Raw genomic sequence first — 19,917 nt, forward strand, 5'->3', positions numbered from 1 at the left:
AGAAAGAAAGGAAAAACAACTGTTTGGGCTTGTGTGGTGGTGCCTCTCAGGTAGAATTAGATGCCCTATTCTGTTCCCGATTCCCAGCAGGCTTCAGGGAATGCAGTACTGAACGTTTTCAGGATCTCTCTGAGTGAGTGTCACTGTTTGGCTGGAGGGACATCACAGTGTATTAGACACCTTCACTTAAATGAGTGAAAAACATTCCAAAGTCAGGTTTACCATTCAAGAACTCTAAAAACTGGAGAGATAGCCCATCAGTTAAGGGCACTGGCTGCTCTTCTAAGAATATGGCTCTCAGCATACATATGGCAGCTCACAAACACCTGTAACTCAAGTCCCAGGGGATCCAATGCTGTTGTGGAATATTATTTTAAGATGTGTTACATTTGTTTATGCTGTATGACATTTGTTTTAAAGATGCAAAGATGTGTTGCATTCTTTTATGTTGCATTTGTTTAGCTTTGTAAAGCTGTCTGTGTTACTTTAACTGTCTAAAACACCTGATGGTCTAATAAAGAGCTGAACGGCCAATAGTGAGGCAGGAGAAAGAATAGGCGGAGCTGGCAGGCAGAGAGAATAAATGGAAGGAAAAATCTGGGATGGGAGATCAAAGAGCTCGAGGAGGAGGGGACTCTAGAGGCCAGCCACACAGCCAGACACAGAGTAAGATTTACAGAAGTAAGAAAAGGAAAAAGCCCAGAGGCAAAAGGTAGACGGGATAATTTAAAGTTAAGTAAAGCTGGCAAGAAACAAGCCAAGCTAAGGCTGGGCATTTATAAGAAAGACTAAGCCTCTGTGTGTGTGATTTATTTGAAATCTGGGTGGTGGGCCCCCAAGACCAAAGACCAAAGAGTAAAGAGAACAACACAATGCCCTCTTCTGAAATCCACGATTCTCAAGGGAACCGAGTGCTCACATGGCTCATGTATGTGGTGCACATGCCAACAAAGCACTCGTGTAAAATTTTTCAAAAAAAATTAAAAAAAAAAAAAGAGAAATTTGGGTGTCTTGTTTTTCACTATTTTAACTCAATAATAAAATGTATGTGTGTTTATGGCATGGGTTTTTAGTGTGTGTGTATGTCTCCTGTGTGATAAGGACCATTCAGAGACCTGTGGGATGAACAGACAATGTAAACCGGTGGATAGAGATGGGCCAGAGCCTTTGGTTGCTAGGGAAAGGCCTATGGCTTGGAAGCTGCTGAGTACTAGGCTCTACTCCCATCATGAACTGAGTGCTCACGGAGGTTCGGTCGTATGCCAGGTGTGGTTCTCGTGCCTTGCCTTCTCAGTGAGAGCAGTGACATGTGGGCAGACTCGGTCCTGGGGGCCAGCATGGTGGTCGATATCAGCTTATACCTTGGAAGGTAGTACGTCCTGCACCTTCCTCATGGGTGGGCTGCTTAGGACCTGTGTCCACACAGCCGGAGGGTCCCAGGTCCCCAGGCTACTGTGCGAAGTGCGCGTGTGTGTATGAGAGAGAGAGAGCTCTGTGCCCACAGCTGGGATGTGTAGTCCACTACCTCATTTATTGACAGACAACATTGCTATCTTGACACCATCTGAGACCATCGTCCCTGGGAGGTCAGCTACACCGCTCCCAAGCATGATGGCTCCACAGCGATAGAGGGGGCTCTGTGTCTCTTAGGAACTGGGGCTGTGCTAGACATCCATATGGGCACACTAAAACTGTGTCCACATCACAGAGTCAGGGGGCCTTGGGCACAGCATCCAGACTGCTGGAAGACGGGCTTCTGAGGTCGACTGTGCCTGTCCAAGGCCCAGTGAGGGCCCTCACAAGAGTTTGGACTGGGTTTTTGCAAATCCATCTTCTGCTTTGGTGAGGCAGGTACTAGCTTGGTGCACATCACCACTTACTGAAAACAGGTGACGTGGTCACTGCAGAAGCCTCGAGATGCCTGTCACTTCTGTCCAGCGCTGAGGAAGTCCAGATCACTTGCTGCGAGGGTCATGAGCTCTGGTGCCTCGGGGATAGGTAAGGATGAACCTGTTCCCATTTTGCCAACAGGGTTGAGGGTACTAAGGAAGAAGGTCTCTCCGGGAATCTTGCCTAGGAGTAGAGTCTGGCTTTTGTCCTGGGCTCTGAAGGTGAGTCTTCTCTGGGAGTGTGCAGGCCACTGGTTGGCCACGTTGAATATATTTTCTGTCTTTTTAGAGGATGAAGGCTCTTCTTCTACGATCTCGCAGATAATGTGGTCATCCAGGTACCACCAGTGGTACAGTGTCGGCACGGGAATAGGCAGGAGTGCCAGGATGCTGAGGAAGGTGACCCAGCTCAGGACTATCTTCTGGTAAGGCTGCTTCACTTCCTGGCCCTGGGAACAGGGACAGCAGACCACCAGGGGGAGGGCTCAGTCTGGGTGCAGTGTCCCCAGATCCCTGCTTCACTTCCTGGCCCTGGGAACAGGGACAGTAGACCACCAGGGGGAGGGCTCAGTCTGGGTGCAGTGTCCCCAGGTCCCCGGGGCAGGAGATTCAGCTGAGGGCTCAGTCTGGGTGCTCAGGGTACAGGGTTCCCCAAGTCCCTGGGGATAAGAGATGCAGGATGGGAGGGGGGGGGGCTGAGTTTATGTGATTGGGGTTTGGTGTCTCCAGGTCCCTGAGGGTAGGAGATACAGGGTGGGGTGCCCGGCCTCCAGGTTCCCATGGGCAGGGCCGTACCATACTGTTATTCCAGGCGATATAATTGAGGGGTTCCCTGTGATAGAGATTCAGGAAGTAGATGATGAACAGAGAAAGCAGTGTGGGCAATGTCACGTAGCTCCACAGGAAGGTGAAGGGCGCCCACACCAGGCGGCCCAGCTGGCCAAACATCTCAGCCCTAAACCTGGATGAAGGAAGGAGGTGACCCTCAGGACATGAGGGCCTGGGCGTAGGTAGACCTTCCATCTCTGGCTCTCTCAGAAACTCCTGATGTTTGGTGTGGGGTCCCAGGCCCTCCCTGGCTCTGGGCCGTGTTTTGTCATCCCATGAGAATAATTCAGTCCACGGGACTGTACCACCACAGCCCTTGGCCTTCAGTGTGCTTGAGACTGCATCTTCCTGTAGCATCTGCCTGCTCTCTGAGGACCTCGACTCCCATGGAGTGCCTGTGCACCCTGAAGGCCTAGGATGGCTTTGGTAGCTAAGCAACTCCCCCGGGATTGGAAATCACCTCCTGATTCCATAGACCCAAGCCAGAGAAAGGTTCTGGAACACCACAATGGTGACGAGGACCATAGGGACCAGGTGGTCATCGAACAGCAACACCATGTAGCTTCCGGGGCGGCTGGTGAAGACGATGCTGCCCAGAAGTCCTCCCAAGCAGACAACCACTAAGGGTGGAGGTGGATGGAGCTACATTGGGGTTTGTGAGTTGGGGTCCATGTGAACCCTGGGTGCTTGGGGTGAGGTAGGTACGGGGAAGGTTACAGGGTAGGGCTTTTGTACCTGGGACCAGCTTGGGATACTTTGTGAAGGTGGGGATGTTGTTCTGCAGGGGAGGCACGATGCCCTCCAGGAGCATTATCATGGTGCCCAGACCTGTGATGACCAGAACCATGAAAAACATGATGGCCCAGAAAGAGGAACCAGGAAACAATGAGGCGACTTGAGAGAAGATCACGTATGCCAGGCCAGGGCTCTCCATGACCTGTGGGGAGAAGGGCTCTGAGGCAGTGCAGTGTCTGGATGGGATGGGGTTGGTATCAGACTTGACTAGTAATGTCTGCCATGGGTAGAGACAGACAGACACTCAGCATGGAAACTGAAGGTAAAAGTGTTGAAAGTTGGCCCTCCTTGGCTGTGTGGCCTCCATGGTCTTGCCCCACCCCGATGTGAGCCGCAGCACACAGATGTGGTGGCAGAGCCATGACTAGCACTGTTGGCTGCCGTGAGGCTGCCAGGCTGGCCTCCGTGACAGACGCACCTTCTCCTGCACCAGGATGCTGCAGGGCAGGGATAAATGCACCACCTCTTTCTGGAGGTTCCTGGGGAGCTGGCTGACCCAGGTCAGGTATTCCTGTGGCGGTCTGTGGATGATGTCTTTGGGGAGCCAGGAGGTCTGGGGTAGCACGCCTTCGTCTATCATCCTGATCAGATTGGAGACATTTCTGATAGGGCAGGGAGAGAAAAGAAGACAGGCAGAGAAGGCTGGTTCGTTAGCCATGGCCAACAAGGAGAATGAGGACCAAGTGTGGTGAGATTGTCTGCAAGTCCGAGGTCGGGGGCCGTATCTTTTGTGTATGTGTGTGTGTGGCAATCTTTGTGTTGTTTTTGTTGAGACAGGGTTTCTTTGTGTAGCCCTGGCTGTCCTGGAACTCGCTCTGAACTCAGAGATCCACCTGTCTCTGCCTCCCCAGTGCTGGGGCTGAAACCAACGCCACCAACACTGGCTTTTTTGCCTTTAACTTAAAAAAGATGAAAAGGAAACAAACCAGTGGCCCAGCAGTTCAGAGCGCCCGCTGCCTTTGCGAAGGACACCTGACGCTCGCAGCCCTTTCCAAGTCCAGCTGGGGGCTCCGGTGCCCTCTGCTGGCTTGCCCGGGCCAAGCATGCAGGTAGTGCCCTGAACTCACACAGGCACAGACAGAGACAAAGAAATAATATTCTTGGAAAATCTAAAGAGTCTCAGTATGGATCCGTGGCTGGCCTGGGACTCACAAAGATCTGCCTGCTTTTGCCTCCCGAGTCTGGGATTAAAGGCGTGCGCCACTCTGCACAGCAATTTTTTATTTATTTTTAAATGAACATAATAATAAATTCTAATTTTTATGTGTATGGGTGTTTTGCCTGCATGTATGGCTGTGCATCATGTACATGCCTGGTGCCTAAGGTGAGCCGAGGGTGTTGGGTGCCCTGGTAATGGAGTTACAGAGGGTTGAAAGCCACCAGGTAGGTGTTAGACTCAAACCGTGGTCCTCTGGGAAAGCAGCCATCATTCCTAACTACTGAGCCAGGGGTTCTCAACTTGGGGATCACAGCCCCTTTGGGGGGCAGCGCCAAATGACCTTTCACAGAGGTCACCTAAGACAAATATTTATATTAGAAAACAAATATTTATATTAGAATTCATAACAGTAGCAAAATTACAGTTATGAAGTCTCAATGAAAATTATTTCATGGTTGGGGGTCAGCACAAAATGAAGAACTGTATTAAAAGGTTGCAGCATTAGGAAGGTTGAGAACCATTGATAACTGGGCCATAATTTAATTTCCTCTTTTTTTTTTTTGTTTTGTTTTTTTCCAGACAGGGTTTCTCTGTGTAGCCCTGACTGTCCTGGAACTCTCTCTGTGGACCAGGCTGGCCTCGAACTCAGAGAGGTCCACCTGCCTCTGCCTCCCAAATGCTGGGATTAAAGGTGTGTGCCACCACTGTCCAGATTACTTCCTTTTCTTATAAAACCACATTGTATCATGAGAACCCATCCTAGTGACCTCTTCTGATTTTAATTGACACTCTCAAACATCTGCCTCCAAATAGCATCAACACACAACTCTGGGGAGTGTTTGTGGGAGTGTGAATGTAACTGGCCCCGTAATCTCATGGGGAGTGGCACTATTAGGAGGTGTGGCCTTGTTGGAGGAAGTGTGTCACTGTGGGGGCGGGCTTTGAGGTCTCTTTCGCTCAAGCTTCCCTCAGCGTGACACCACAGGACAAGTCGACTTCCTGCTGCCTTCCGGTCAAGGAGCAGCATGCCCAGCTCCAGCACCGCCTCTGCCTGCACGCCGCCATGCTCCCCGTCATGACGATAATGGACTGAACCTCTGAAACTGTGAGTGAGCCACCCCGATTAAATGGGTTTGTTTGTTTGTTTGTTTTGTTCTTTACAAGAGTTGCCGTGGTCGTGGTGTCTCTTCCCAGCAATAGAACCCCTGACCGGAAACTGCAGCAGCCACGCCTTTTTCACTGGTACCTAGTACTCCATTAGTTGATGGCTAGGCTAATTTTTTTAAATGAAATCTTATTGCTAGGGTTTCAGATTGCAATTACACACCTGCCTACTGGGAGACAATGTCAGTCACCGCTTAGGTCACTGTGAACAAAGCTGAGACTCAGATGTCTGTCACTAGGTGAGCAGTGGCAGTGGGCAGGAGTCGCAGGGCAGGTGATTTGACTTTGAGAAGTACCTGTCTCCAAAGACAGTGGAATTGTTTCGCGCATCCACCAACAAAGCCCAAGGCTTCCTGTAGCTTCCCATGCACACTGGCTCTCACTTAGTCAACTGTAATCCCGGCAGGCATGGCGGTGTGGCCTCATTGAGGTTTTACTTTCAGTTTCTCAGATGTAAGCTTGCTATTGTGGACCTGCCTGTCATCTCAGCATTCAGGAGGCCAAGAGAAGGGGGGTCACAAGTTCAAAGTCATCCTCAGCTACACAGAGGTCAAGGCCAACTTCGGCAACATGAGACCCTGCCTTTAAAAAAAAAAAGCCAGGTAGTGGTGTCACACACCTTTAATCCCAGCCCTCAGGAAGCAGGGGCAGGTGGATCTCTGAGTTCGAGGCCAGCCTGGTCTACATAGTGAGTTCCAGGACAGCCAAGGCTACACAGAGAAACCCTATCTCGAAAAACAAAACAAGTCAAAAAAGTTAGGCCCATGAGATAGTTCAGATCACTTGCCATACAAACTGGAGTTTGCTCTCTGAACCACATGAGAGAGAGAGAGAGAGAGACAGAGAGAGAGACAGAGAGACACACAGAGAGAGACAGAGACAGAGACACAGAGAGGGAGAGACAGAGACAGAGAGAGCGCACAAAGCTGTGCTCTGACCTCCACATGCGTGCTTAGACGTGCACCAAGCAAGCAAACGAACGTTCTGCTAACCCTAACCTTCCTGCCCGTGACCTCCTAATCGGAAGGAAAACTGTCTGAGCTACTCAAAATCTGTGACTGTTACAACAATTAATGAAAACAAGAGACTATGAATTTGAAAAAGAGCAAGGAGAGGCTTATGGGAAGGTTTAGAAGGAAGGGCGGGGAAAATTATGTGACAATGTCTAAAAAAATAAAATAATTAGGGTTGGAGAGATGGCTCAGTGGTTAAGAGCACTGACTGCTCTTCCAGAGGCCCTGAGTTCAATTCCCAGCAACCACATGGTGGCTCACAACCATCTGTAATGAGATCTGGCGCCCTCTTCTGTATACACAATAAATAAATCTTTAAAAAAAAATAATTAAAAGTGTATCAGAAAATTGGTGTATACAAAACAAATTCCAGTTCTGTGCCCATTGTGGCGGCACATACTTTTATTATTTTGTGTGTATGGGAGTTTTACTTGCATGTGTGTGTGTCTACTTTGTGTGGGCAGTGCCCTCAGAGGCCAGAAGAGGGTGTTGGATCCCCCGGCTAGAATTATAGATGGTTGTGAGTCACCATGTGGGTACTGAGTATTGAACCCAGGTCCTCTGAAGAGCAGCCAGTATTCTTTTTGTTTGTTTGTTTGTTTGTTTGACTTTTAGTTTGGTTTGGTTTTTGTTTTCCAAGACAGGGATTCTCTGTGTAGCCCTGGCTGTCCTGGATCTCGCTCTATAGACCAAGCTGTCTTCAAACTCAGAGACCCACCTGCCTCTGCCTCCCGAGTGCTGGGATTAAAGGCGTGCGCCACCACCGCCCGGCTGCTGCCAGTGTTCTTAACCACTAAGCAATCTCTCTTGTCCTGGCATGCTCCTTTAACCCCAGCACTTGAGAGGCAGAGGCAAGTGGATCTCTATGAATATGAGGCCAGTCTGGTCTACATAGTGAAGTACAGGCCAGCTTCGGATAGACAGTGAGACCCTGTCTCCAAAAACAAACAAACAAACAAACAAACAAAAGCCTGGGCCACACCCAGGACCAGTAAGCAGAGCACCTGACTGCGCGCCAACACTTAGCCCTTCGAAGCTCACACACAGTCCACGCCAATGGCTGCTGCCTGTGTCGCGGCAAGCTGTGACAGCAGCCTTCTGGTTAAATAAGCAATCTGGAAATGTTCCTTAGCTTCACTGGCAATTTCTGAAAGTGTTTTCTTCCATTAGGCACTGGGCATTGGTGGGTTCCCTCTTTTGGTTGTTTACTCTGAGGAAAAGGTGAAGTTGGTTCCAATGGAAGGGTCTGGCCTACAGGACTGTGGCGCTGGAGGGCGGCTGAGGTGGGAAGGCCTCTGCTACTCATTGCCGGGTGTGCCACTCACTTCTCAATGCAGCTGGAGCCGCTGGTTGTGGTCCAGAACCCCAGCACCAGGAAGATGATGGACGTGCTCAGCAATGAAGTCGCCAGGTTGGCCGCGGCCATAATGGAGGCCAGCTTGATATAATTGTCACCTCTATTCTGGGAGGAAGAGAAGGTGATGATGGTGCCCATGCCAAGGCCCAGGGAGTAGAGCACATGGCCTCCAGCCTGACGCCACATGTCCAGGGATAACAAGCTAGAGAGCTGTGGGAGAGAGAGGATTCTCAGGCGAGGTCACCAAGGAGCTGGCGGAGGCGAGGGTGCAGGCTGGGAGGAGAGAGGGATGCTGTAGCGAGGGATGGACCCAGGAGGCCTGGCGAAGTGAGGTAGAGGACTCACCTCTGTGGTCACTAGGCGCCTGAGGCTAGCCATGGCACCTTGTAGGAAGAGACTTCGGAGGAAGAAGCAGCAGAGGAGGACGCAGGGGAAGACTATGGAGAAAATCCGCATCTACCCGGTCAAGAGAAGCAGGAAGGGGGAAGACAGAGAACGTTAGCAGGGCTGCGGGTCGGCAGGACGCCGTGAGGAGGCGGGTGTCAGCGGCTTGGAGAGGGAATGGGTCAGTGGGAGACGAACAAGGTGCCATTGCCTGAGGACTGGCACCCAAGGTTGACCCCTGGCCTGCACAAGCTGTGCATACTCCCCTGCACAGACAAAAGGTCACGACAGGAGCCTCCCAGTACCCCATGCCACCCATGCCCCCAAACCACACAGAATCGTGTTCCTGTCTCCAAAGTCCTTATGTGTCTTCCCCTCCCCCCCTTTACTTCGAAGTCCTGCCACACAGTCCCGGCCCGGCAAACGCCATCCCCTCTTGCTGTCCAGCTTGTTTTCTGAGACAGGTCTCACTGGCCCGACTAGAGAAGGCTGCTGGCCGTCTCCCATCTCCACACCCGGTCCTGGGATTCCAAGCGTGCCTTTAGGCCTGTTTTTTTTTTTTTTTTTTTTTTTTTTTTTGGTTTTTCGAGACAGGGTTTCTCTGTATAGCTTTGTGCCTTTCCTGGAACTCACTTGGTAGCCCAGGCTGGCCTCGAACTCACAGAGATCCGCCTGGCTCTGCCTCCCGAGTGCTGGGATTAAAGGCGTGCGCCACCACCGCCCGGCTTAGGCCTGTTTTTTTTTACATGGGTGCTGGAGATAAAACTCAGACCCCCACGCTTGTGTCTTTTGTTTGTTTGTTTGTTTGTTTGTTTGTTTGTTTGTTTGTTTTTCAAAGCAGGGTTTCCTGTGTAGCACTGGACATACTGGAAGTCACTTTGTAGACCAGGCTGGCCTCGAACTCAGAGATTCACTTGTCTCTGTCTTCCAAGTGTTGGGATCAAAGGTGGGTGCCACCACTGTCTGGCCATGCTTCTTACCCCGCAGGCTGTGAAGACTAACCCCCACTATCAGCCTGCCTGGACTTAGAAGCATTCTGGAGGTGGAGCATGCCTCTGGGTGTGTCTGTGGAGCTCTGTCAGAGAGGATCAGTTGAGAGGGAAAGACCTACCTTGAATGTACGTGTCAACACCCTTTGGACATGGATGGAGTAAAAGAGGAAGAGGAGAAACCATCTGAGCACTAGTGTGTAGCCTACACGGCCTCCTGTTCTGTGGAGAGCCGAGGATGTGCAGATCCCCAGCACGTGGGGTCACACGCTGCCACGCCTTCCCCTCCACAGAGGACTGCACACCCTCACGCTTCCTAGGGAAAGCTGCTCCTGTCAGGGTTTCTGATGAGAAGAGGAATGGGAGAGAGAGAGGCCCTTCCACTCTGGGCCGAGAGTCCTGGTGGAGGCCGTATCTGCAGGCCTGGGGTCGGGGTTAGTGTGCTGGGCCTCCGGGGATGCCGGAGGGCGTCCGGAGGTTCACATGGACGCAGAGACCAGAGTGTGGAGATGGGGCAGCCACAGGCACCTCACACACTAGAGAAGGGCACTAGAAAGGAAATCAGCTCTGCAGATTACCAGGCACATGCTGGAGGCCAGGGAGGTGGAGGCCAGGGCCAGGGAGGTGGAGGCCAGGGCCCAGGGTGAACCTAGGAGATAGGATGGATGGGCCAAGTTCTGTGCACTGATGTGGATGTGAGGGGTGGTGACCAGAGAGTCATGTCAACAGCTTCCTTGAGGTGCCTATGGCCTGCCTCTTCCCTGGGACCCTTGCTGGGGACGCTGGTGGCTGGTACATGAACCTGTCCTCTGAACACTTGGATGCCCTGAGGCCCAGCAGGAAGGTGGCCATTGGGGCACTTACTAGCACTGAAATCTTTATCCTAAAGATCATGATGACACACAGGAAGGTCCAGGTGGCCAAGAGACACAGGGTGATGTTCAGGACCAGCACCTCAATCCCTTCTTCCATTTGGTCGGAGGCTTGGAGGGTGGTGTGATACCAGAAATACTGGTGGGGTACTGTCCGAAGGCAGGAGAGGTCTGTGGGGGGGGGGGGAGATCCAGATACTTAGGGGCCACCTCACATGGTGCCCCTGTAGCTTGCATCTCAGCCAACCCATCCCCCCGACCCTCTCCTCACCAATCAGACTGACGTTTCCCACCACGGGGCAGTATGTCCACGGTGGAGGATAAACAAAGGACTGGCCAAGGTAGATGAGGCTCCAGGAGATCAGGACACTGTTGTACAAGCTCACCAAGACACAAGCCTGGGGAGAACAAGGTGGGCCTGAGGGGCGAAGCAAAGGAGACCAGGCACCGGGAACTTGCGGGCTGCCAGCCCCCACCTACCAGTACGCTGGAGTAGCCCAAACCACTGAGCCAGGGGACCAGCTGCTTCCAGGCCCGGATGTTGTCCACACACAGCCACTCTCCGATGATCATCTCCATGTACAGGAGGGGGATCCCCACCAGCAGCAGGAGGAGGAGGTACACCAGCAGAAAGCTGCCTGCGGGGGGGGGGGGGGGGCTTGCTCAGGCAGCTGGGAGCCCCTGGCCCCTCCCACTCCTCCCTGGAGGCCTTGACCCCTTCCTCAACCTCGCAGCACAGGCCCTGGCCTCACCGCCTCCATTCTGGTGGCACAGGTAAGGGAAGCGCCACATGCTGCCGAGCCCGATGGAAAAGGACACCAAGACCAGGATGTTCTCTGCCTTCTGTGCCTGGAAGTGGTTCGGGATTTTGGTAATTCGGATCTTTTTGGTCTTGAAGCCCCAGGACAGGGGTGTAGGGTTGGTGCTCCTCTTGCTGGATGTGGACTCTTCCTCCACATGCTCTTCCTTCTTAGCCTTGGGAGATGCTTTGAGATGTTGGTCCATGGCTCAACTCCTAAAGGGGTCTTAAGGTCACCAAAAACAGCAGACTTTAGGGTAGAACCAGTGTCCAGAGAGGCACAGGGAAGTGGACGGGCAGAAAGCACTCCTTTGGGCATGGGATGTGGGGGTGTTTAATTAATTTATTTTATTATTTTGTGTGTGTGTGTGCGCGCGTGGTTTTTTTGAGGCAGAGTTTCTCTGTGTATCCCTGGTTGTCTTGGAACTCACTCTGTAGAACAGTATGGCCTAGAAGTCACAGAGATCCACCTGCCTCTGACTCCCAAGTGCTCGGATTAAAGGTGTGCGCCACCACCGCCCGGCAATAAAAGTAAATCTTAAATAATGAAAACACCTTTTTTTCTCTTTTGTGAGTGTATGTTAATTGTGTGTGTGTGTGTGTGTGTGTGTGTGTGTGTGTGTGTGTGTGTGTGTACATGTATGTAGAGGTCAGAGTTCAATACCATGTCTTCCTCAATCATGCTCCATCTTACTTTTTCCAAGTCCAGCACTGAACCTAGTGTTCATATTTGGCTAAAGTGGCTAGTCAGTGACCTCTGGGGATCCATGTCTCTACCTGCCCATCACTGGGATTACAGGTGCTGCCCTGTGCCACCACACTAGGCTTTTATGCAGACGCTGGGCACTAAACTCAGGTCCTCACGCCCCCACAGTGAGCACTTTGCCCACTGCCTCTCCAGTAGGGTTTGAAGACAGCACTTTGCACATTAACGCCCGTCCAGTGCCAGGGGGCGACCGTCCTCATTTACATGCATGCACAGCTGTGTACATGGACGTGCCTTGCCATGGTCCTGGGATGCCAGCTCCCAGGCTGCTTCTCTCCCTAGGAAAAGCCTTGGGCCTCTTCTGTAGGCAGAGTGCAGCCAGCATTCTCTTCGGGAACAGAGCAGGAGCCACCCAGCAAGCTTTGAACTTAGGAAGGGAGAGTGCTGTTTGCTAGGTGGGATACCTCCTGGTTGACTTTTTTTTTAGCTGTGTTGGGGTGGTGGGTGCCCATGAGTATAAATGCCTGTGGAGGCCAGGAGAGGGCGTCAGATCTCCTGGAGCTGAATTACAGGCTGCTGAGACGGCCTATGCCTGCTGTGGGTGCTGTGAACAGTAAGTCCTCTCAGCTGCTAAACTATCTCTCCAGTTTGCTGGTTGACATTTGAGGTTCCAGTTTTAACTAGTTCAAGCTGGGTGTGGTGGCACACCCATCATACCCCAACTCCTGAGGCTGACCGGGAGGGATCAAGAGTTCGAGGCCAACTTGGGCTACACAGTGAGACTTTGTCGCAAGAGTACAAAACGAAACAAGAAACCCTGGCAAATCCTTGACATTAAATGTTTGCTCCTTTAGGTTTTGGAAGGAGACACAGCTAAACTTACAAACTTATATCACATGACCTTTTTATCTTGTAACACTGAGACTGGAGAAACTTTTGTTATAGTATATGTGGATATTATTTTACACAGGATATAACCTATGTATTAATATCTCTATATGTACTATATGAATTTTTCATAAATTCCACACATTTTTCTTCTAGTCTAATGAGTATTTTCCTATGCCATATTTACTTATTATTTTGTTTCATGAGACAGGATCTCTCTATGTTGCTCTGGCTGTCCCAGAACTTGCTGCGTAGGCTAGGGTGGCCTCTAACTCCCAGCAATCCACCTGCCTCTGCCTCCCGAGTGCTGGAATTAAATGAGTGAGTCTACTTATTTTGAGACAGGGTCTCACTGAGTAGCTCTAGCTGTCCTAGAACTCCCTATGTAGATCAAGCTGGCCTGGCACATGAGAAATCCTCCTGCCTCTGCGTCTGCTGTCCTGGGCTGCCACACCCCACGTAAAAACATGGTTTTTCACAGCTGCTCACTATCCAGGGTTATTCCAGAAACCTGGGTACCGTTTGCAGACCTTCTGCCCGAGACAGCCCCGCCTACAGCGTCCCTTCGGCGGCCGGGCTCCCGAGCGGGCGAGGCTGGCGTCGAGGCCGGTGGCAGCCGCCAGTACCCGCCTCAGCGCGCGACCTCACCGACGGCGGCCGACGGCCCCACCGCGCCGCGGCCCCCGGGTCCCCAGCCGGCCCGTGGCGTCACTGCGGCCGGAAGACACGCGGCCCTGCCCTGGGTGGGCCGAGTGAGGTCACCGGTTGCCTTGGAGATCTGGCTTCCAGCGGGCGGAGTGAGGTCATCAGTTGCCAGTTAGGATTCCCAGGTACAGGTGAAGGGGAAAACGGATGCCAGGAGAAATGCGGGGCCGGGCACGTACCTGTGATCCCAGCGCTTGAGAAGGAGCGGTCTGGGAGTTCCGGGTCCACTTGGAAGGAAGGCAGACAGACAGACAGACAAACCCGAGAGAGGGAGAGAGGGCGGCGAGGGGAAAGGTCGAATCTTAAAGATTAAGGATGTTAATGAGCTAGAAACAAAGAGGAAAATGTAGGTCCAAATACTATTTTTGAACCTACTTGAGGAAGTGTGAAAGAATTTAAAAAAAAAAAAATTAAAAGTGTAAACAGAGTCTCCAAATTTAGAATTGTAAGGACATCTCAAGAAATTCTAGGTGAACAATTCCCAACCCTCCCCCCAAAAGTAGCAGTTCTGGCAAACGCACTGTTAAAGGGAGCCAAGGATCTGGGGGTTAAGATTCAGAAGCTGAATACAGACGTATGTATCCCTGAGAGGACCATGGGGCCCGGTGGGCTGAGAGAGGAACTCTACTCAGGCTTCTAATGTCAGTTAAACCAAGCTACTCAAAGCGAGGTCGGTCCACCAACCTTCAGCATCACCTGCTACAGTGATACTGAGAGGTCTAAATTTCCCAGGCGGCGCACGCCTTGAATCCCAGCACTCAGGAGGCAGAGGTGGGTGGATCTCTGTGAGTTTGAGGCCAGCCTGGTCTACAGAGCGAGTCCCAGGACAGCCAGGGCTACACAGAGAAACCCTGTCTCAAAACAAAAACAAAACTCTGTGTGTGTGTGTGTGTGTGTGTGTGTGTGTGTGTGTGTGTGTGTGTGTGTGTACATGCCAGGACCCAGCCACAGCGAGAACGTGGCCGTCAGAAGACAACTTGCTGGGTCCGTTCTTCTACCAGCTTGTTCCCAGAGACGCAGGTTGTCGTTTTGTGGCAGTGTCTTTACCCGCTGAGCTCTCTCACCTGCCTCAGTTCCTCTTCGTTGCTGTGTCTTGCCTCTCCTGAAGCTGCAGAGGGGACTTTGGTGGGCTCTTTCTAGCTTAAGTATGGAGGCTATTCATATGATCTCAGTGAGGGTGTGCGTGAAGGAGTCAGGAACCTAAGAGAAGAAGAGTAAGGTGAGGAGCGGAGCTTTTCCGTAGTGGATAAATCAGAAAATCTCATTTGACTATGGGGAGAGGGAAGGGCAGGGTTACCATGACATGCTATGCATTCTTAACTCACAGCAGCTGTGATCACCTGCAGACCTGTACACTACCGGCCCACCAACATCCTGTCGTGGGGTGCAGCAGGAGTTCCCACAGAGCTTTGCAGCTGCTGGGTTCCGGAATGTTAGCACCTGGCTTTGATCGGCCTTTTGTGACTGCTACCTCTCGTGTCCAGAACCTTCCATTTGAAGTGTGTAAATCTTATCTGAGAGTCTCCTAAAGGCTCAAGCTTGTGCAAAATCTGACTGTGGGAGGACTCAGAAAACTGAGATGTCCTGTGACTGGGAATTGCTCTGGCATCTATTTGGGGAACTTAGATAAGAGGTTCTGGTTTGCAGAAACTGACTTGCTAAAGGTGTAAATTGTATAACAATAAAAATGCCTTTTGGGAAACTACAGTCAGTCAGTTCACCAGAGGCTGACTGACTTCCCAGCGGCTGTAAAGGCTAAAAATCATCCTAGAGTGACCCTGTTTCTTCCATGGACCCTCGTGAACTGAACACCAGACACAATGGAGTAGGAAGCCACTCCTGAGGCCCGCCTCTAGCCGAGGTCTAGACAGTTGATGGTTGCCGCAGAGGGCGAGACACTTTGCTCTGTGGCGCAGTCACCGGCAAGGTGCCCACGAGCCTTTAACCCCTCACCCATGCTTCGAAAAGCAACCCTAACTTAACTCTTCAGGTCGATAAATAAAAAAGACATGAATGTAGATGACGACCTAGTTGGGGAGGGGAAGAAGGGGGGAGGACAAGAGAGAGAATGTGTTAGTTATTTTTGCGGTGCTCTTACCCTGCGAGGAAATGTCACGAAACACGACAAAATCCGCTAACAAGAGTTTTATTAAGAGGAAAGAGACAGACGAGTGCCCAGGCCTGTGGAAGAGACACGTGTAGAGAAGAAGAAGAGAGGAGCTGGGAATATGGCTCCGGCTTATAAAGACTGGGTGGTGTACCTGCATACACGTAACAACTCCACACCTGCACAGATCACATGGTTGCCTTGCACGCTCTTACACAACCATGCAAAGTCATGGATCCTGGTCACGAGAGATGCCTTGACCCGGAAATGGCTATTTTGACCTGGAACTGGCTAGGCGGAAGTGTCCAGGTCCGCCGGGCATGTGCAAACACGCCCAACTGTGGAAGCGTGTTGTGAACCCATCAGAATGAGGGAGAATAAAGTGTTGGTGTCCATGTACTGAGATGTCACAAGACCCGGCTCTGTGTGTGACCAATATGTGCTAACAAACAAACATTTTTAAAAGTCGAATGTAAAATTAATCAGCTTGCCGGGCAGCGGTGGTGCACACCTTTAATCCCAGCACTCAGGAGGCAGAGGCAGGTGGTCCAACCTGGTCTACAGAGCAAGATCCAGGACAGGCACCAAAACTACACAGAGAAACCCTGTCTCAAACAAACAAACAAACAAAAACAAAAACAAAAAATCAGCTTGTGAATTTAACTACCAGTTCATAAGAAATACATCAGATTGCTGGGGCTGGGGGCGCAGGCTTCTCGTTCCAGCTACTTAGGCAGCTGAGGCAAGGGGATTGCAAATGAAAAGTCAGCCTGGGCAACAGTGGGTTTGGGGTCACCCTCAACAACTTATTGAGACCTGACTCAGAAAGCAGAGGAGCGTATGGTACCTGTTATGCCCAGATTGAGACCCCAAAGAGACCACTAAAGACCGAGGATGTCCAGAATGCAACAGCAAGGTTTGTTCTATAGATACAAGTCTAGGCAGGGAACTCATTCCTACACCCAATACAGTGAGGCAGGGAGGAGTTGCTCTTTCTTTGTGAGGCTGGCTTTTTTTTTTTTTTTTTTTTTTTTTTTGGTTTTTCGAGACAGGGTTTCTTTGTGTAGCTTTGCGCCTTTCCTGGAGCTCACTTGGTAGCCCAGGCTGGCCTCGAACTCACAGAGATCCGCCTGGCTCTGCCTCCCGAGTGCTGGGATTAAAGGCGTGCGCCACCAACGCCCGGCGTGAGGCTGGCTTTTTAAAGGCAAAAACCGCAAGCCCTTCAGGGGGGTTGGGAGGATTGGGGGCTTGGCACGGGTGCAACTCGCATTGGTTTATTTTTATTTTTGAAGGTCTCTGTTCTCTTTTAATTGGGTGAGGGTATGTAACCTTTGAATTTACTGGTTGAGGGTTACAATTATCATTTTAGGAGCTGTCCGAGACAAGTCCCAGGCTTTGTCCTTGAGCTGCCATGGGGGCTGGCTGGCCTAGCACGTACTGACTGTGGGGGCTGGCTCAGTGGCCCAGGCTCTGTCCTTGACTCATGCACATAACTCTAAGTTGGTGAGGGGTCCCAGATAGTAAACAACTGGCTGAACTTTTAGCAGTCAGAGTAAGTGCAGAAAGGGAACTACTGCAAGGACTGTGTCTTTTGTTCACGGCCCTCCCAGAAACTGCTTGCTTAAGTCTCAGGAAACTGAAATTGAGGCCTGATCTCTGAGAGAAGACTGAGCAGCCTGTTAAGGCATCTGCTTGGTCCTTTCAGTACCTAGGATTGGACTCAGGCCACCAGGCTTGGCAACAGGAACCTTCATGCACAGAACCATCTTGCTGACCAAATCCTGTCTATCTCTCCATTTCCTCCTCCTCCTTTCTCTGGTATTACTGGGGACAGAATCCAAGGCGGTGTGTATGCTGGACAAGCCCTGTCCCGCTGAGCCATGCCCAGGACTATTATGGTGGAGGGTAAACCGACTCCCGTGGGTAGTCCTCTGACTCCCACACAGGCGCCATGGCGTACACATACCCACACATACACATTGTTAGCACTCAGGCATTTACGCTGGCCTGCTCTCAGGAACCCAGCAGGACACAGCAGCAGCCATGATCACGGGGGTGGGGTGGGTGGGGGGAGATGCTGGGCAGAGGCAGCAGTGGACAGCAGGGGAGACCCACCATTCGGGCATGGTGGCGGTGGCAGCGGCACATCATTCATACCCCAGGCACTGCATCCGCGTGGAAATGAGTTTATTATAATAGAAAGATAGAAAGGTAAGGAAAGAGGGAGAAAGAAAGAAAAAGGGGAGGGAGAGGGCGAGGGTGCACACCTCACAGTAGGAAGACGGGCAGGTGGACAAGAAGGGAAGGGGAAGGGGTTTCCTTATAATGAGGCTTTTATGTCGGGAGGCAGGGCAGCGCCCAGGGGCGGGATTTCACGGGGTGGGTCAGAATACTAACAGTGACACTGTAGCTGCTGCAGCCACCAAGTCCAGCGCTCTCCCCATGCGCATGTGCTATCTCCTCTCGCCTCTCTGTCCTGCTCTGCTCAGAGGCCACCTCTGCACCTTCTGCAGTAAACCTCCACGAGAGCTCTGTTGCATGGTGTGACTTTGTGGTGCCCCTTGGCTCCAACCCAGCAAGGTCACCTTCTGCCAGTAAACTATTACAACACTCACACACTCATGCACAACAAATGTAAAAAGAAAAAAATTAATACAAAGCTACCAAAAATCACGTAATAGGAAAATCTCGTGTGTGGATATTTACTGGCATTAAGTAACTGCTATTTGTTTAGGTTAATAATATTACTTTTGTCAAATTTTGAGAGGGTACAGATGCATACCAATGTTGTAGAATATCATTTTAAGGTGTGTTACTTTTGTTTATGTTGCATTTGTTTAACTCTGTGAAACTGTGTTATGGTGATATTTTATTTGTGCTGAAATGTGATTTTATTTATATGTTAATAAATAAAGTTGCCTGGGGGTCAGAGCTAAGCAAGCCATAGCAGAAGTCTGGCAGTGGTAGCACATGCCCTTAATCTGATCACATGGCAGGCAGAGTCTGTGTGTTCAAGGACACCACCAGCATGGAGACACATACCTTTAATCTCAATACCAACCATAGAGACCTGGAGGTCTGTATAGACAGGCAGTGATGAGGAGGTTATGTGGCTGGGTTTACAACCAATGAGAATGCAGAACAGAAAGTCAATGAAAAGACAGACACACAGGAAGTAGCTCTCTTTCTCAGGGGAAGGACAGCAGTGGCAGCAGGTGATAAGAAGGTGGTTTTAGTCTCAGCTCTTAGCTACTGCTCTCTGACCTCTGGGGCTTTTAACTCTGCATTTGGCTCTGTGTTTCTTATTTAATAAGACCGTTACATCTACACTGTGTTACTGTGCCTGTCTTAAAACACCTGATGGTCTAATAAAGAACTGAATGGCCAATAGCAAGGCAGGATGTAGATGTAACCAACTGTCTTACTAAATAAGAAACACAGAACCAATGTAAAAGAGAAAGCCAAGAGGTCAGAGCTCAGAGCTAAAATCTTACCCTTCCTCCTGCGGTGCTCCTACCTCTCCGAAAGAGAGCTACTTCCTGTGTGTTTGTCATTAATATAGTCTTTCTGTTCTGCCTTCTCATTGGTTGTAAACCCAAACACGTGACTGCCTCGTCACTGCCTGTAAGTACAGACCTCCAGGTCTTAAAGGCGTATGTCTCCAATGCTGGCTGTATCCTTGAACACACAGAGATCTACCTAGCTCTGTCTACCAAGCGCTGGGATTAAAGGCGTGCACCACCACCACCATGCTCTTTCTATGGCTCTAATAGCTCTGACCCCCAGGCAACTTTACTTATTAACATACAATTAAAATCACATTTCAGTACAAATAAAATACCACCATAGCAGGAGAAAGGATAGGCGGGGCTGGCAGGCCGAGAGGATAAATAGAAGGAGAAATCTGGGAGGAGGAAGAGAGGGAAGAGCCAGAGAAGGAAGAGGATAACATCAGGGGCCGGCCACCCAGCTACACAGCAAGCCACAGAGTAAGAGTAGGATTTACTAAAATGATCAAGTTGGTTTCTGCTTCAAAATGATGGGGACAGGCCAAGTAATGAGCACAGGTCCCTCATGCTCCTCCTTCGGATGTGTTCAGAAACACCAGAATGACAATGAGTGAAATCAGAAGCCATCAGGCCTGGTCTGGGACCCAGGGCCCCTTATAACCATAACACTAGTGTAAGGAGAAGGGTAAAGGTGCGTGTGAGAAGGCTAGAGCAAAGGGAAGGCTCAGTCACACCCATGGGCACTAGGAAACT

The 19,917-nt window shown here is 50.9% G+C and overlaps 1 protein-coding gene across 10 annotated transcripts; it reads right to left on the reverse strand.

Moving 5' to 3' along the window:
- Window positions 1–1,512: 1,512 nt before the first annotated feature.
- On the reverse strand, window positions 1,513–14,980 carry Slc6a16 (solute carrier family 6 member 16). Of its 10 annotated transcripts, none has more exons than XM_042274817.2 (13): window positions 14,874–14,980; window positions 14,613–14,748; window positions 11,203–11,475; window positions 10,931–11,088; window positions 10,722–10,848; window positions 10,443–10,621; window positions 8,551–8,661; window positions 8,174–8,415; window positions 3,931–4,114; window positions 3,453–3,654; window positions 3,178–3,337; window positions 2,685–2,850; window positions 1,513–2,338 (listed from the first exon to the last, which is right to left on the reverse strand). In XM_042274817.2, exons 3-13 carry the CDS (start codon window positions 11,453–11,455, stop codon window positions 1,925–1,927), a joined length of 2,196 nt encoding a protein of 731 aa, XP_042130751.1. In that variant the 5' UTR covers window positions 11,456–11,475; window positions 14,613–14,748; window positions 14,874–14,980; the 3' UTR covers window positions 1,513–1,924. The 10 variants fall into 10 exon arrangements, with proteins under 10 accessions (XP_042130751.1, XP_076431449.1, XP_042130760.1 ...); XM_076575334.1 differs by having other exon boundaries at window positions 1,513–2,420; window positions 14,874–14,961; XM_042274826.2 differs by having other exon boundaries at window positions 14,846–14,934.
- Between the last annotated feature and the right edge of the window lie 4,937 nt (window positions 14,981–19,917).

The sequence above is a fragment of the Peromyscus maniculatus genome, chromosome 1, assembly GCF_049852395.1.
Source record: "Peromyscus maniculatus bairdii isolate BWxNUB_F1_BW_parent chromosome 1, HU_Pman_BW_mat_3.1, whole genome shotgun sequence".
NCBI classification, from domain to species: Eukaryota; Metazoa; Chordata; class Mammalia; order Rodentia; family Cricetidae; genus Peromyscus; species Peromyscus maniculatus.